The sequence below is a fragment of the Chelon labrosus genome, assembly GCF_963514085.1.
Source record: "Chelon labrosus genome assembly, chromosome: 21".
In the NCBI taxonomy this organism is placed as follows: domain Eukaryota; kingdom Metazoa; phylum Chordata; class Actinopteri; order Mugiliformes; family Mugilidae; genus Chelon; species Chelon labrosus.
The window spans coordinates 5,341,622-5,360,099 of NC_140354.1; the positions used below are offsets into that span (position 1 = coordinate 5,341,622).

Consider the following 18,478-nt stretch of genomic DNA (forward strand, 5'->3'; position numbering starts at 1 on the left):
GACACCACAGGACACCCTCAAAAGGCCCATGTCCATTCTCTGATGAGTCACAACTGTTTTGGAGACACAAGGGAGATCACCATAGATTCATTGAGTTGTATGAGGAAAACATTCATGCAATGTGTAACAAGAAAATCAGTCATATTCATAAACATATACTGCACAATATGACACTATTTAATTAACATTTGAACAGAATTTCTATTTGACACGGCAGGTACAGCAGCATTCTCAAACCAAAACAGCACAACTCACCACTAGATGTCAGAAAAAGCTCAGACTTGAATCTCTCTCTCCTGTACAACATGGCAGCATGAATCAGCTGACCTATAATTTGTCTCACACAGCCTGTTCATCACTTAACTTTATATTAAAGGTCATTAATGGTGTGCATGATGTCAAAACAAACAAGATCTTCAAAACAGATTATTAATGACTGAGATCATGGATGAATCATCTGCACACAATTATTCAGAGAAAGATGGAAAGTATGCACAGGTCTGCATCCTTTACATTTTATACCACTAAATGACAACACAATAATGTAAAATCTCACACTCTTTCTTTCTCCCTCTAATGTCTTTTAAATACACACATGTGAGAACAAACTAACAGATGGAGACCAGTGATGGTCTTGCTTCTCACAGGGATTTCTTTTGGCATCAGGTTATACTTTGGTCTGCCCCCATTAGCACTGGGTGTCTTTTCCATAGGGGTGCCACTCTACACTGAGCAGGACATGTGCTAAGGGTGTGAGCAAGAAAACACACATGTGATGTTCTCACAAACAGAAATGCACCGTCAAACCCACAACCGCGGCCACGCAAACAAGGGTCAAGCCATGACTCAAGCCCAGATGTTTCCAGGAGATAATTGTGCGGATCTGTTATCGCGCATGAGTGCTAGTTGTCACGAAGATGGATGAAGGAATCTGTGAAAGTCAGTTTGATGAGCACTGACTTTATTTATGTGTATCAAACACAAAGCAGAGGTAAATAGTGCTGACGGTTTGAAAGTGTGCGTCAGAAACTGGAGAATTCAGCAAAATTGTGTTCTAGTTGGACAGTGACGAGACCGGTGTTTATTTTGGTCCCCACCTATGGGAACCTGGTGTCCTTACTGTCGGAGGAGCTGCTGTAAACAGGGCTATTAAAACAGCCTGCGCTCAGGTGTCCATACACCATTATAACCTCCTGCTGGTGAGGCCCAATCCCAGCTGAAAATGAGCCCAGCGGGGGGTCTGCGACCTGGTATCCCAACTCTGACAATCTACCCCCAATGTTAGTTCAACTGGTGTGTCCAAGACAGCTGCTGCAACCTGTTCAGACACTCACACTTCACAGTGGACACACCAACCGACTCAGTTTAGGACACAGACTGTGGGTAAACGCTTGAAACCTAAGTGACTGTTTTAATGAGAATCTTAACATGATCTTAGCACTGTCATTGCCGTAAAACCAAGCTGCAGCTTGGTTCAGATGTCAGTTAGCTTAGCTTAGCTTAGCTTAGCTTAGCTTAGCTTAGCTTAGCACAATAACTTACTTACTGTCTCTTGCTTCTTGTAACTCAAGTTTCATTTGACAGGTAAAAAAACAAATCCAGATTATTATTGGTTCTGTGTCCTCTGAATTGTGTAGACAACAGTAACATCAGGAAATCAAAGTACACTGTTGCCGACAAAGTTTAAAGAATAATTTTGTTTTCAGACACATTCTTCTTTTTATTCCTGTTTATACACATCAGTTATATGTTATGAAGTACACAACAGTGTATATTTGGTTTACGTTTTTATTTTATTCAATGAGTTCTTTACAGCTACAGAGGTTGCTCTTTTTGTGTTGTTCTCCTTTTACTAAACTTTAATCACGTCCCTCTGTGTAAACAGCCGAGTGATGCTTTTGCCTAAGTAATGACACCTATTCCTGTCACTGAGCCATCATCGCACACTTAAAGATAAAGGTTAATGAATGCACACGCCTCCATACATTTTCAAAGCCGGCGTACACGCAGAGGAAGCACGGTGGATGTGCACATAACGACAGCTCCACAAAGCAAACAGCACCGACACCTGCATTAGGTTTGAATACCAACAACAGCTGCGGCCTACTGGAGACACATGGAGCTGAGACACTTTTGTTTCTGATGTTTGCTGCCAACATGAGCACACACACACATACACACAGAAGTTCTCATATACACAGAGGCGTAGCCACGGCCAGTGACACACACAGCACTAGGTTGTGTTTTCCTCACGCGGCAAACAAGCCGTAGTTATTTAGACTGCCTCCCAGTTTGTTTGCCCACTGTCTTTTTTTTTTCTCTGTTCTTTTGTTGCTCTGCCTCGGGTTGTGTTTCAAGTGAAATGCTGACTGTACCAAATGACAGTTGCAACTGGGAGGATGATGATGATTAAATGTCAAACGTTGTGCTGAGCCCTTTCTGCAATACAATGCTTGCGCACACTCTAAAATGTCTGGCTTTTCATGCAAACAGTGTCCTTCCTCTCCCCATCTCAGTTATAGTTGAGCTCTGGTAAAGTACCTTTGGCAGTGAGGTTACAGAACAGCTTGTCCCCTCAATGCAGGGCCCCACTCCACTCAAAGCCTGCAGGTGGGGTGGGGGTGGGGGTGGGGGCATGTGATGGGCAGCTAATAGAAGGGAGGGCTATCTCTTACAATAGAATGTGATGTGGGAAGTGTTTAAAACTAAAACCTTCATCGTGGGTGAATGACACTGAAATATCATACTTTTTAAGATCCAAGAGAGAGAGAGAGAGATCATTAGTTGTGAACTAGAATGGTTATTGTTGCTGATGATGAACTATCAGTGTACAAGCCTAACCACAGGCCCGTGGGGAGTTTGCCGTATACAGTGTGTGTTTGGGTGTAGGGGGAGGTGCAGAAATAAAATACAACCCTACTCCTCCTCGCAGGGTTCACCCTGATCCGTGTGTTGCTCTTGGAGGTCATGGCACCTAGCAACAGCCTGGATCAAGTCCTAAAGGAAACATGAGACAACACACAGGCAGCCATGCACATGCACACACAGTTTCTGTAGTAACATTATGCATTTTCTGGTTTAAAACCAGCCAAAAATCTTGCATTGTACCTCTTTCTCTCCCTGTCTTTCTTGCTTATACACTCCAAACTGTCTGCTAAAAATGAAAATGCCGCAAAGACTCCATCATCTTTTTCTCACGCCAACCTATCAACTATGAATTGCAGACTTGTTTGTCACATCAAATATTTGTTGATTTCTTCCCACTACAAATGTTGGTCTTTTTTCTTTGGACCAAAATAACTAAAGTGTAGAAAGTTCAAAAAAGATTATCCAGACAACTTGCTTCACATTCATTGTCACTTTGGTTTTGGTTGCCTTGATTTTTGCTTCCTGTTTACAGTGAAGGCTTTTAAGTGTGGGAGATCACAGGAGTGCGTAATTCTGTTTTGGGGTTGGTTTCTTTGTGAAGGCACCCAGATATATACTCACAAATTGGACCAAAGGAACAGAAGTTTACTCAGTTCCTCTGTGAAGGGCTGCTGCCTGGACTGAGGTAAAGCAGTGGGCACTTTTTCCATATTCAGTAATTATACTGCTTGTACTGGTAAGAGCTACTCTCTAGGCTGATATCTAAACACAGGAAACAAGAGCAAGACCAAGCACAGACCCACAGGGCTAGACTCCTCCACAAACAGCTGACTGTTTCCAGTGATTCTGCAAATCCTTTTGACATGTCCGTCTCTCATTCGTTTTCCATTCAGCACACTCTTAATATGCACACATACATACTGTAGACACATGCACTCCATTGTGCATTCCTTGCTTAAGATGCATATGCATACCCGCATGTCTGTGCAAAAGTGCACTTTTTATGCACATATATGCACATACACATGAGCACATGTGGAATTGCAAGCATACACAGACACCACTAATCCGACACAGGTTCAGATTTTGGCAATGTGTCATTGATTCCGCATTCAAAGTACTTTCACACATTCGGCATCCTAAAAATAGCTGAAGGACTTTGGCTTTCTGCCCAGCCTCCCTAACTGTCAATATGTTATCTTCTCCCTCGCTGTAACACTCACAGCGTTTAACCCTGCAGCACCACAGCTAGTAGACATTGTGTCCCAAACACCGAAAGTTAATCATAAATTATTTTAATATGAACAGCTTCAAGCATGCGACACTTACGCTTCAGGAAAACGGGTGGAAATTAACAGGACAAATGAAGAGCTAACTCTAACTAATTGTTCAGTTTGTTCTGTTGTCAGCTGCTGTATAAAACACTAGTGTCTAGGGAATCTAATCAGTTCTTTATCTCCGCTTTGATGTGAAAATACCAGACAATATGAGGGCATACGCTTTGTTTGTTGGCATTGTCAGTTGTTGTGTCTATTCTATGAGTTGTAGTCTCAGCTCTCCTGCCTGTTATCTACAGTATACTGGCTGGCTATTGATCTTTATCAATCCCACATCTTTCTCTCTGCCTCGCTGATTCCAGCCCAGCTCCTCCTAACTTTTCTTGCAGCTTTTTTGATGACGGTTTTAGATAACATGACTTCTGGTATTGTATCTGTTCTTATTTTCATTTTTTCGCCCGTGCTGAGGAATGTTTGCCTTTCAGTTTCCAGGCGGATTATGGTCCGGAGCTTTTAAAGAGCGAATTATGTAACTATATTTATTTAATGGAACGAATAAGGGTCTCGGCATATCTAAATGCTTAGCTGGAAACAAAGTACACAGACTAGATGGATAGTAGGTGAATATTGATGACAGTGATCATGATAGATGCTTCAAGTACAAACTACCAGTCTCTTAAAAGCTTGGATGTCTCCTTGCAAGATATTGCTCGTCCATTGCGCAAGTCTTTCGGGCAGTTTATGTATTGACAGTCTGAGGCAGCGTGCAAGAATCTTCGCTGCTAAGGGTCACTGTAACGAAGCCAGGCAAGGAAAAGAAATGGGGCATGCGAGGGGTTAACTGGGGTGAGAGGGTCAGAAGTTGAAGCAGGGAATGTTTTCCCTAGCCTGGCCTGCCACTGACACAAGCCTGTGTGCCACACAGTCTCCGGGAACAGATGTGCCCAGAATGAGTGTTGGAAACATCTCCCTCCCCGTGGTGTCCCAAATACTGATAAACACTGTCCCTGAAGCACACCAGGACAGGATAGGAAGAGAAAAGGTACTCAACATGGTATCAGCGTGGGTCCAGCTGCGTGCCTGAGAATCCTGTCTCTTTATATAGTCTGATGTGTTGTTTCATTTTAAAATTCTGTAACAAGACTCTCTGTGGTGGACTGTGTGTGTACAGTTAAAATCAGATCTTTCCAATTGCTTTATCATATATATTTAGTTAAGTCTCTTCCATCATTATTGTAAACCATTTTCCACATTAAACAGCCTTACTGTCACAAACAATCCTCGTGCACAGCTGGAAGTTTCACAGTGGGAACTTAAGGCCGAGTGGGGAAGTGGTTAAAGGGCTTCACAGCAGCCCTATCCCGTTACATGAGCCAACAGCCATCAAACAGCAGTCCTCTGTTCACTAACCTAGAATCTAAACTTTCGTTGGACCTAAACACACTGGACTGTTGGTAGAAGGGGTGGTGCCACAGCAGGATGAAGGTTAAGTTCAATGCTGAACGCGGCGGGAAGGAAATCCTGTCTGAGTCATGGGTGAGGGTCACTGGAGGTCAGTTCCTATACTAAATTATTAGTTTGGGGTTGTCAGATAAACATTGACCTCTGACCCTAACAAAGGTGGAGCGGCTGTCTCGTACAGACACTGAGCTTTTCATTAAATATCAAATGTGCAGGCAGAAACCTCAGACTCAAATAAAACCTCAGAAATATCTGCAATGCTCTTTAAGCATATCAAATGATTTGATCAATCATCACTCAGAGGCTGCTTAGAAAAAACAGCCACCCAAATGTGAAGCATGCAAGGCAGACCAGACTTCGCATCGCTTTACTTTGACAATCAGTTTGGTTCACCAACATAAGAGTCTGGCTGTGATGCGGGCTGCAGTGAAACAGGATCCAGCCGGCAGAAAGTCAAAGGGGAAAGAGTGAGAGACAGAGACAGAGAGAGAGAGAGAGAGAGAGAGAGAGAGAGAGGGAATAACACCCTCCAACGCTCTGTCTCTGATCAACTTGACATGTGCGATTTGTGTCTACTTTCTGTTGGAAACTCCATATGCCAAATTTGACAAATGTAGTTGTGAGGAGTGGCAGGCAGGAAGTGGGGGGACAAAAGAGAAAAATTGTTGCACAAAGTTTTGTTAACATTTACAAAAATGGATCGGAAGCCAAAGAGTTGTGTCATTTTCATTTTCAGCCGTGAGAAATACAGCATGACTTCCGACGGGTTTTTAAAGCAAAATCACATTTTTGTTGTTGTCGGGAAATTTTTCACAGCTCCACCAAATCCAGCAGAAACATCTCAACATTTTATGAGTCTTCAGTGACAACACTGTAATTCCAGTAATTCCAGATTCACATCTCACTGTCTTCTGGCAGCTTGAAGCCAGCCGACCCTGCTTGTGTTCTTACCGGGAGCCCAACCAAATCATCTGCCCTACTCCTGATCTGGTGCCTCAACCTGACTCACTGTATCGGGTTATCTTGCGTGCATCCAAGTGTGTGCGTGTGTGCCGATATAGAGCCATGTGGCGTCTCCTGGAAAGAGGGGAATGGAGGGACAGAGGAGGGGGCGTAGGAAGAAAGAGAATGAGAAACTGGGACAAAGTTTGCTTCCTTTTGTCATCAAATAATGAAAACGTAATCACAGACAATAGTCTTGTACTAACCCTCTGTGATAGTTGAGGATTATGATGGTATTAATATATTATGTTGACTTTTCTTCATTGTACTGACTACAGATCTTGTAAAAAAAAACATAAATGGAAGGAGGGTTTTTCTTTTTTTTCTTTCGCTTAGTGGGCTGAGGAAAGGCTCTAAAAATAAAACATATGTTCCTCCAGGTCTGTGGGAGCAGGGGCCCCTAGCGTATTGTTTTGGGATATGGGGGAGGACTGGGAGGATCTGGCCTAGAGAGAGATACTGAGAGAGAGGCTGCTGTAGTTTCAAGAAGAGAATAGAGGAAATGTTTCTCTGAACTAAAAATATGGGATTATATATATATGTGTCATTCGTTAATACAAATTATGCAAATTTCTTTCTTGCTAATATTAACACCCTTATATATATATATTTAAAGAAAGAAATTTGCAATGAAGTGAGTTCATTTCCTTTAGTCTTTCCTGTAATTGCTGGGGGTTGAATGTGGGGCATTGTGTTTTGTGTCTATGACTTGAAAGTGTGTGTGTTTGAGATGGGGTGAGAGGAGGTCAGACTTACTGTCTATAATGCTAAGTACACCCCCAGCTCAAAAGGCACATCCGTGAGCCTTTATATTGATTTACAAACCCCTGGAGGAAACTCAGGGGACAAGGGTTAAAAGTACGTGAAAGGCTGATGTGCTTATGGGGCCCAGTGCAAAAACTGGTGTGCACTTGTATTTGGTGGAAGACCTGAATCAAAGAAGTGTATCCATCCAAATAAAGTGGAAGAGATGTGCAGGCTAAGACCTGTCCTTGGTGCCGAATGAGTTAACGCCAGCTGACTGAGATGTGTGGGGGGAGTCTGCACCGAGCAGAGAGGGGGAAATGAAGGGATATTAAGGGAGAAACGAGCATGAGTGCCGTGGGGGCTGGACGTGTCACGTGTCTGGATTTAGCACCAGTCCTCCTACCTCCTACTGCTGCATCTTTGTACACTGTTTGAAGAGGAAGGAGTGTGTGTGTTCAAGAAAAGCAGTAGTTTAAAAAAAGGAAGAGCATCTGCAGAAAAACGCAGGGAGTGTGAAAGAGCTGTAGGCAATAGTGTTATTGTGACACTATCAATCTAACCAAACATAGGTTCTTTAGTCAGTCAACAATGTTCTGATGTTTACTCTCTACCAGCGAAGCTTGCTTTCTTCTTGATAGGTAAAAGTTTGTATTACAAGCTGCAATGCAAATATAGCACACTCACTTCCATCAGGACTCTTTTCTTTCTTCTTGTTTCTACAGTACTATGCCTGTTCTTTTTATATGTTGGGCTACTTTATACTTAGAACACATATCAGGAGAATTTAAAGTATAATTTTCTTAATTACTTTTATTTAACTGATATTTTTATATCAAGGTTAACATATAAACACATTACCAGTTTATGATACATTTTCGTGAATTAACAATGGTAAATATAGAATGAAACTTTTAATGCAGTTTTACTATACTGTAAGTAAAATTTTGAATGAACTGAAAAAGTAAATCGTCTGAATACTTCATTCATTACTGATGATGATAGTCTCTTAAAAGTGACTATAACTAAATAACCACAGCAGTAACTAATTTCTGGGTTTTAGAGTCTAGGAATCACATAAAGTGTCTGAATGTATATTAGTTGTTCAATTTTAACATAAGCAACCATCTGTCCGTTTGAATTATACTTTCAAAGAACATTTTAGAGGACATTTTAAAGATTAAATGAAGTCTAAACTGACTACAGAGCAAATTTCTACAGATATCACAGGAGATTCGTGAGTTATTACAAAGAATACTCCTTCTAATGAGGACAACAGACAGTTTTTACAAGAGTATTATGGGGCATCATGGCGATTTGGATGATTTGATTACTGTCATCCACCGCAGGACATGTGATGCTCTGTTGGAGTGTAGGGACGGGTCTTGTGGGCGTGTCATTCCGGGGAGTGTCTGCCTTCGGCCAATCATCGGTTAGACCTGAGGTCGGTGGGCGTGGCGTCGTCTCCCACACCATCCTGTCCCAGCTGCAGCACGCTTTTGTTCAAACTGAGAAGTGAGACAGTCGTCTTGCAGAGGTGCGCTTTGACGTTACTTTCATGACATATGTGCGTAGGATATGTTGATATCAACAGAGTTGCTATCGTCAGACGGATTCAGCTTGATGCTCCTTTAACCCACAGAGCCAGGTTGGGACAATAAGTACTTTTTTTTGTTGCACTTCGTGTGAAGTTCAAACCGGGATAGCAAGGTGTCGCGAGCGAAGCAGCTGGAGTCCTAGGAGAGGGCAAGGGTTCTCCTTCAAACACTTCTCTGTCGGTTGTCTTGGAGTACGACCGCTGTCATGTTTCATTAGTAGACATTTTCTATGTGTCCTTGCCAGATATGAGAGACTAAGCTTATGCTACACTTCATCCTCCTTGCTGGATATCTATGGAGAGGGTATGCTGTATGCTCTCACGCACTTGGGAGTTACTTGCGGCCGAGAGACAACTCCGTGAATGTTAAATTCACCGACCTGGATAGCGGAACACGACTCATTTAACCTCATTTGAATGCCTTTGCAAGGAGTTTGCTGGTTGCTGTGCTGCAGGCAGGGCTTCAGTTTGCTCGGACGGGACTATGGGGAGAAAGAGGAGGAAGAGTCTTTTGAGTTGCGCAACAAGGAGGACTTGACTCCCAATGGACGGGTAAGAACTCTCCACCTGCACTAGACGACACCTCGTGCGCATGAACACTTCATATACACATTATAGCACAACTGAACAAATATGTATGTATTTAAAATGTCAAGGGTGACTGTTAAGACTTTTGGCATTCCTCATTACACATTGAATTCTGTGCAAGAGGGCCAGCTTCAGGTGTGTAATTTAATTTTTGTGCAAACAGTTCTTCATATGAAAGTGATTGCTCTTCAAAAGTAAATATAAATTGCATCTTCAGCCTATGATAAGAAATTCAGTCTGTGTTCATAAGATTGCCCCTCTGAAGTGGTCAACTAGAGTGTCCACATGTGAGTACATGTGTTATCTGTAAACTTTGTCTGTGGGACTCATCACCCTGCTCGGTGCAAGCCTCCGTCAGTGATGCAGGACACAGAATGTGCTGCTGCCCAGTTTGACGTTTAGGTTTGCGTGGTCTCGGAGGCAGTATTGAGCAATCCCACACGCACACTCTGATGCAAACTGTAAAACTCAGTGTGTTGAACTGATCCTGTGTATTTGGCCTCCGTTCGCTCAATTGCAAATAAGACTGTGGCCTTGTCTTCTCTGTAATGTTAGTCATCTGATCAGGCACAGAGAGTTCAGCATTGTCCACCCACTTGTGAGGGGGCATTGTTGCCTTGAATTGAGGTAGGCTCTTGCTGTATAAGCCAACATGCAACTCTTTATGTACAGCATCTTAGAAAAATCTACACTCAAATGTTCACCAGGGGATTTTGACTTTCTCCGCATCAGACTTGCTCTTTAAAGGTTATTTCACATTGTAGGGATAAGTACTGCCGCTGAGATATAGCTTAAACTAACAGCATTGCTTTGCAGATGTAAGAATTATCAGTTGGAGCAACTACTTGCATATCCTGTTATATCTATCTGTTGGCTCTTTGTGCACTTGCAACCAACCAGTACGACACCAGAGCAATTTGCATGAAAGCGATGGAAAACAGATAAGTTTAACACAGTTATAGGCTCAACAGAAGTCTGCCAGCACTAACAACCACCAGATAAGAGCAACATCTGTTGCTGAGAGTTATCCAGAGAGGTGTTGGTGTGTTGCCCACCCACTCTTGGCCTTAATGTACTGGCTGGCTGGCTGGCCTCTGGTGGTCAACTGTGCACCATAGCTGTAATCGATACAAGATCATAGAAACATGTCCCAATAGAGACGCCCGATGGCCTTCTAAACGGAGACATAGGGATCTTTTTTCCTTAACTTTCTCGGATCCCTCATTAAAACAGAGCCTATGCTCTGTGTGGGTGGATTTAGTTTAACGTTTATTGAATTGTTGGATCGTTTGAAGAAGGACAAGCTTTATAACCTTGATTAAAGGACTGAATTCAGCCCTTTCACTGTTTAGTCCAGCACAAATAAAGCCTAGAACGCATATAACCGCCACAAAATAGCCTAAACATTCAGTTTTACTGTAGTAAAAGTCTTCACGTGGATGTACAACTAGTAACTGAAACAGAAAAAAATTATATTTTCATGTAGCTGTAATAAAGTGTGATGATGTTTAGTTTTGTATGTCATCACGTATTAGTCATTGCATGTCTAGCCAAGCCCACTGAATTCACTGCTGTCAATCTCAATCAAAGTAAATATAGAAGTAGTAGGGCTGATTTGTTGGAATATGCATCATTTTTTGACTATGCATTTTCAAAAGCCAGCTGACACTTTGAAACCTATTGTAATGTAAACATAAAGAATCCCTGTGTAAAATGCATTTGAATGCATGGCAGTGCAAAACTGTCTACTGTGAAGCTCATAATGCTTCTTTGTCTTTAGAGCCGCTCTGTCCTCTACAATGTTCCATCACTGACCTGAGTCCTGGCTCTATTGATTTGTGCTTGTAAATATTCATGAATATGAATTGACTTGTCCTGAACCGTAAAATGTTAGTCTGCCTCTATTAATCTGACTGATGTATTTCCCCTTGAGGAACATTCTGTCTTAATCTCTCATGTGGTTAGGCCTGTTCAGTTGATCAGATTACTTCTTAATGGAAGGAACCATTTTATTGACTGTTGTAACTGACAGTGTTCATCAAGTAGCCAAAGGCAGTAAAACAATTATTTGGGCCTTTCTTCCGACACCAAGTTGTGATGGAGTTATTGGTTATCAGTTCCTTATTGTTTGTGGCAAACATTTCCCTCCAGCAAATCCTATTTCCTCTTGATCCTTGTCACTGGTCTTTGCCGGAGATTGTAAATTAGTGTCAATATTTCACACTGGGCCAATAATTAAGACCACAGCTGAACCACTCTATACCAATACCATCAGCTGACCAGTCTTGGCCAATACACCCTGGAATCCCTCCCCCTCAGAATATACAGATTTAGGCAGTTTTACTGTTTAGCTTTCCATGGTGTCAATGGAGGGGGTGGTGCATGGTGGATGGCTGAAGATGACCTCAGTGATAGTTAGGGAAAAGCCCCTCAGGGCTACCTACCATCTTCTACCAAGAGAGCTCAGTTGCGTTGAGAGTTTTCCAAGTCACATTTTCAGACAGCAGTTCAGACCTCCCTGGGATGTGTTTTTTGGGCTTTCTAATGCTGAAATACTCCATTTAGTAGGCCTCTCTCCAGCTCCTGCCAGGGATGACCACAGTAACCCACAGGTCTGGTGGAGTCTCCCTCCTCAAGACATCCAGAATTCTCACCACAGTCTTCTGCGTTGTTTTCCAACATGTTGCCAAGAGGATGCCATGACGTGTAGCATCTACAATACCAAAGCCATATGCTGTACTAACCCTGTTCCTTGCCAAGAAGCTTCTTACTGAGGTTGGAATCATGAGTCAGTGCTGACGTTTGTGTAAGCTTGGCCCGCAAGAGCACAGTGCCATGTTAGAACCTTTTCCCTTCATGTTTACAACCCTCATTCAAAGAAAATGCCCTTCAACAGCTGCCCAAACAGTCACACTGAGCTGAATGCCTCCAGTGTTGGGACAGCTAGGCCCTAATTTTAGGCCAGGACATCCGTCATTCTCTCTTCTTTCCATGTTTCCTTTTCAACCTTTATTCAGTTTTTATGTAACCTTTACCATTAAACTACATAGTGTTTAGGCCAGGGCAGTTGTAAGTGTGGATTGGAGCACCGCAGTGCATCCTGTTACTTGGAACAAACAGGCACAGTCCAGCTTTGCAGAGAGTGGGTCCCATTAACCATCACTACTGCCCTCTGCCTTCAGAGGTGTCACGGTAGGCTGGTTTATATTTGGTTTCCGTTGCGTCTCTGCCTCACCACCTCCAGGCCACACATCTGGTCTTCAGGCCGACACTGGCTGAGCCCAAGCATTTCCTCCTGGTTACTCAGCCTCCCAGGAGAGCTGAAGGGAGAGAGAAAGAAAGCGAGAGAGTAGGCTGGGGAAAGCGAGAACGGAAGTCTACCACGGAACGAACACATCACGGCATCTTTCCCTCTTTTCCTCCGCGCTCTGCTCTAGTCTGGAGTGATTCATCCCCTGCCCGTCCAAAGGGAGATCTTTTGCCAGGACTCTGCATCGCACGCTATCCTTGTTCCTCATCCCAGAGCCCATTATGTTTATTGGACAGCTATACTTCTGTAAAATGTCAAATTTTGTGGAGAATGACTAAAGTATGTTGACTCTGTCTGCCCTTCCCCTTAGTTTATCGATCGTCTGATCAGTTTATGCTATAAAATTACAGCTTTTCTCATTGACGTGATTAGTTTTGATTTGTTGACTGTCTGAATTTTATTTTCTGAGGTTGTTTGCTTGGCTTAATCATTTACTGTATGGTTACGGACAGAGGGAGGGAATTACCATAAACATTCTATTCCATTCATAAGTCACTTTCTGACACTGTTCAGTTATTCTTGCTTGTCTGGTTTGACGTTTCCAGTACTCCCCCTGAGTTAAACATTAATGAAATTTCATTATCCAAACCGTAACCTTTTCCTCATTTGCCTCAGTGTCCATCTGCCTTATAAATATAACACAGATTCCATACTAGCTTATAAATTTGCAGTTCATGTTTTCTTTGTTATTTTTGAGCCATCTAAAAAGAAGCACTAGACTGTTTTTGTGGGGCCATGTCTATACTTAGGACAGTTTGCCCAGTAGTAAAGTGTGGTGTGTGAACTGTGAGGGGCCCAGAGCTGACCTGGATAGTGTTTCAGGTAGGCCAACACCCCGAGTTGGGCTGGGGCAGCCACAGGAGCTGGCTCAAGGCTGTGGTTCACATAGACAACAAGTCAGGCCACTGGGACACACAGTGCTGCTCTGCACAACAGGGAATCGGTCCAAATTGCACACAGGCAAGCTCTGATGTCTGATGGGGTTTTCCAAGGTCAGAATGGGAATCAAGGGGTCGGAGCACTGTGAAAGGAAACATCTTCTCGCATCTTCTGCTTCGTGGGGACTCCTGGAATGAAAAGTTCATTGTTCCAGCTGTGAAATTTGATTTTACATGTCTGCTCGTGGTGGCCCCATTTTAGCCTGTAGAAGCACCAACTCCAATTTCAACACAAAATGAATTTCTAGGAAAGCATGTTTGTACTTTGATATTAATAGCCCACATGCAGTTGGTAACTTCCCTAATATTACGTTAGTAATTAAGATTTATGGCTATATTTTGTAACCTAATGATTATTAATACTAAGAAATACTAACTTTACAAGAGAAAATGTGGTTAAAATACATTACTTCCACTGTTCTCTTTGTGTTTTTCATGTTTTGCTCAGACAAACAGCATTTTACCTTCAATCTTCGGACAGAAAAGATGAAAGCAAGTGTTCCTATTATGAGTATGAGCTATTTCCAAACCTAGGTTTATTTGGAGGTTAACATTCTTAAAGAAATGATGTCTTGAAGACCAGAATTCTGGGACGTGATGACTGGGGTGCACACAGCTCAAGCACAAACGATTCTTCTGTTCCCATCTCTCAAGTTAGCCTGTTTTGCATGCCATATTTCTCCCTACCAGCTTACCCCTTGCAAGTGAAAGCCAAGCATTACAGGAACAGTGCAGCTATGTGCTGTGGCTGCCAGGGGCGTCTGCGTGCTCTACTGCAACATAGCCACTGAAAGCAAACCATTGAGGAGTCCCTCCAACCTGTGGACTAGTTCTAAGGACAGACTTGCATTATCATCTATTTACTCTTTTCTCTCTCTTCTGTTGACAGACTCCAGCTGAGGTGATTGTTTCTCAGCCAACTTGCACAGCCAATGGGACAAATGGGTAAGAAGAGAGGGATTTTTTTCCCCCTTAACATTTTTAGGAAGTAATAGTTCCTTCTTGCTGGGGATTTCTGTATTTATCCTTAGACCGGCACATATGTCATATTTTTCACTTCCTCTGCAGTATCTCATGGGGTTTTAAAGCTGCAGTTGTACTTCGATTGCATAGGCACACCAATCAGCCACAACATTAAAACCACTGACAGGAGACGTAAATAACATTGACCATCTTGTGACAATTCAGTGTTCTGCTGAGAAACTTTTGGACCTGCCATTCATGTGGCTGTTACTTAGACATGTACCACCCACCTAGACCAGACCAGATACCCCCACCCCATAGCAATGACAGTCCTTGAAGGCAGCAGCCATCCCCAGCAGTCTGACACAGACACAAACACAGTTGAGGAACAACTTAAAAAAACACGAAGAACAGCACAAGGTGTTGACCTGGCCTCCAAATTCACTAGATCCCAAACTGATCAAGTATCTGTGGGATGCACTGGAACAAGCCTGATCCACAGAGGCCCCTCCCCCCAAACCAAAGCCCCCCACACTAATAAAAATTTTGTTGCCAGACACCACAGGACACCCTCAGAAGGCACATGTCCATTCACTGAGTGTGTATAATGCACCTGTCATGTGTCAATTAGTTTTCAGTCTTTTAATTTACTCTTGGACTTTTGCTCTTGTCAGTGATTAACACAGATGATTGTGTTCAACCACTATTATAATGCTGGGTTGGCTCTATCCATCCTCTACATCCACAAATCCAGTTAACTTGTTAGTTTGAAAGCTGCACACTCAAACCAGTGGTCCAGAGGAGCGTGTACACGTCTCACAAATAATGAAATTCAAATGGTCATGCGGTTTACAAGCGAATGTTAGTGACAATGAAAAGACGTGATTCATGGAGGGCTTGATCCAGACTATTAGTGCATGACTGTGATCTCAGACAGTGATGTAGCCAGGCTCTGCTCCACTCTATCTCTGGCATCGTTCCCTTATCATTCCCCCCTCCCCTGTCCCCTCATCCACAATCTGTACTGTGCATCTGCCGACTCACAGGCAATGAGTCACAAAGCTCGACTTATAGGACTATCACGCACCACAAACGAATAGGCAAGGGTCTGCGACTACTCCCATCAAGAAGAGAGCTGCCCCAGGAAGTGGGTAGGTGAGTTTAAACAGATGCATGTTGCTGCATTCATACAGGACATGCTGTCTCTTGAGGCTTGAGAGAAAGAAGGAAGGAAAGCAGTGAGGATTGAACTGGGTGACTCAGTCCTACCTCAACAGCACTCCCGAAAGAGGTGTGGCACTGAGTTGTGCGTATGTGTGTCACTATTATAATGTAGTGGAGGTGTCCTCAGGCCACATGGCATAATTAACAACTGGTTCTGAAGGGAGTGTGTTAAAAGCATGGCTGTAATCATCACACTGAGTGCAGAGATTAGAGAGCGTAGTGCTTGGTCATTACCTGGCCAATGAGAGGACACACCCAGAAGTTCAGCTGTATGAAGGGGAAAGCCAAGCCTAGTTCTGATATATCAGCACTGTGCTATGTAGCAAATGGTGCCATTCACTTTAAATCTTGTGTAATAGACAGGGTAGCTCTGGTTTACTTTGTACTTTTATTGAACTATTGAATGGAACTGTCTAGGAGGAGACATTGATCTAAACACTTAGACTGAATAATGGCCCATATGAGATTGTGATGATTTATGTTTGTCTTTGCAGACTGAGGTTAATGCGGCCATGCTCACATATTTAGTCACGCTACAGATCTGATGTGGTTAAGGAGGGAGAAAGATCGGCCCATGTCTGTAAAAACAGAGTGGTGACTTCAAACATGCCTGCCTGTAGTGGTTTTGCAGTTTAGGGATCTCAGTTAATCCAGTGATATAATGGTACTATCTGTTTCAGCTATATTACCGTATGAGGAAGTTGCAGGCAAATAGACTACAGTTGTACTCACTCTGTGTGGAAAATATCATGATTTGTGTATTATGCTTTTGAGTCTTGGAACAGAAAGTTACATAAACATAGCTATAAGCCACACACACGCACGTTTCTAGTATTTTTCCTCATAGGGATTACATATTAGCATAGTGTAATCAAAGCATCTTGCTGTCACTCAAATATCATATCATCGTGACATATATTGAATGTGTTTTAACTTCAGAAAGAAACACGGTTCTCCAAGATGTCTTATATTATCTACAGAGTCTGTTCTGGAGGGGTTTTAAATGATCATATCAGCAGTAAGCAGTGTTGTGCAAGTTCACGCTGAACAAGAACTAGTTCAAAGTTTAGTTCGCACGGGGTTAAGCGAACTAGTTCACTTTACTCACTCCATGTGTCGCTTCAAATTCGACGTCCGGACTTGTTTTTTCAAACCCGGCGGGCACAATTTGCAGAAAAACGTGGTATTTTTGCTGCCAGAATCTGTACTGCTTTTTTTCAAATAACTCCTTCAAATGTTAGTTTGGATCAGTTGCTTCTGCAGTGCCGGAGGCGGCTTCTCTTTCAGCTGCACCAGCCATGCTATATGCCATAAACCATACGTCGACTGACAGCTGTCATAAAACTTTTTTACTTTTTTTTTCCTGAACTGGGTTGAACGTCATTATTTCCCTCCGGATTGAGCGAAACTCGCGTCTAATAAGAATAAGAATAAGAATAAGAAAACCTTTAACTGTCCCACAGTTGGAAAAATTATGCGTTCAGTTCACAGTTCACAAAAATATGAACGCGTTCATGCACAACACTGGCCATAAGGAGGACACAGGGTCAGTTTGTTGTGTGTTTGCGCTGACCTCTGTCAGTAAAAGACCTTGGACATGTCTTTTCAGGCAGACTGCACTATGTAGCAAGCAGCCTGCTCCCTCCTGCTGTGCTCATACTCAATTCAGGTCCATCTTACATCATCATTATTTTTTCACCATCATTTTCAAGTTCCTTCTTACAGCTGGGGCAGGGCATTACAACTTCACCTGTCTTTCCCACCATTTGTACTTTCTGCTTTGTCACGAACTTCCCCCTCGTTGTTTAACACTTCTTGAAAGTCAGCAGCTTGATATTTTTTTTTATGCAAGCTACTACAACTGGGCAGTAATGGCTGAAAGAGAACACTGTTAAGGAATGTATTTCATGTGTTCGAAAGTATGTGTGTGCACGAGTGAGGGTGTGTATGCATGAAACAAGCGGGTGTTTGCGTGTGCTTAGCAGTGGACCCCTGGTAATTACCTATCTGGATGTCTGTCGTCCTGTCTGTCAAACATCCATGTTTGCAAAATCAACAAAACATGGAAAGGTTTTAATTCGGATCTCAATCAGAACGACTTCATTTGAACTAAAAAGTCGCTTACTCTGTAGGCTATCATAAAATATTTTGCTGACAGCACGCACTCCTTCAATCGCAAACTCAGACTTCCTGTCACACAGCCCTCCTACTCCGGTCTCAAAACATGACTTTTTTTCCCTCTCCCCTCTGCCTAGTCCAGGCTTTCTTGGCAGTGGTCTTGAGTAAACAGTGTATTTTTAGCTGGAAGGTCATATAGGCCCAGTCTTAATCACCACATTCCCATTTTCCCACCAGCCCAGTTTCAGCCAGAGGCCCATGCAGTCAGCCCATGCACTGTGGGGGAGGGGGTAGGGACTGGAAAGAGAAAGAGAGGGATCTCTGCAAAGAGAATCTGTGATTGTTTAGTGCTGTAGCTTAATGTAGATCTCAGACAGTGTTATTGAAC

The 18,478-nt window shown here is 42.9% G+C and overlaps 1 protein-coding gene across 2 annotated transcripts in view; it reads left to right on the forward strand.

Annotated features, from left to right (window-relative positions):
• Positions 1–8,432: 8,432 nt before the first annotated feature.
• Positions 8,433–18,478, forward strand: part of plekhh3 (pleckstrin homology, MyTH4 and FERM domain containing H3) — a 30,462-nt gene continuing 20,416 nt past the window's right edge. Inside the window, exons 1-2 of one of the 2 annotated variants that reach the window (XM_084571140.1) lie at positions 8,433–9,501; positions 14,675–14,730. In XM_084571140.1, the coding sequence (XP_084427266.1) occupies positions 9,367–9,501; positions 14,675–14,730 (191 nt within the window). In that variant the 5' untranslated portion in view covers positions 8,433–9,366. The remainder of the gene's footprint in view (positions 9,502–14,674; positions 14,731–18,478) is intronic. The other variant, XM_084571141.1, reaches the window with a different exon arrangement.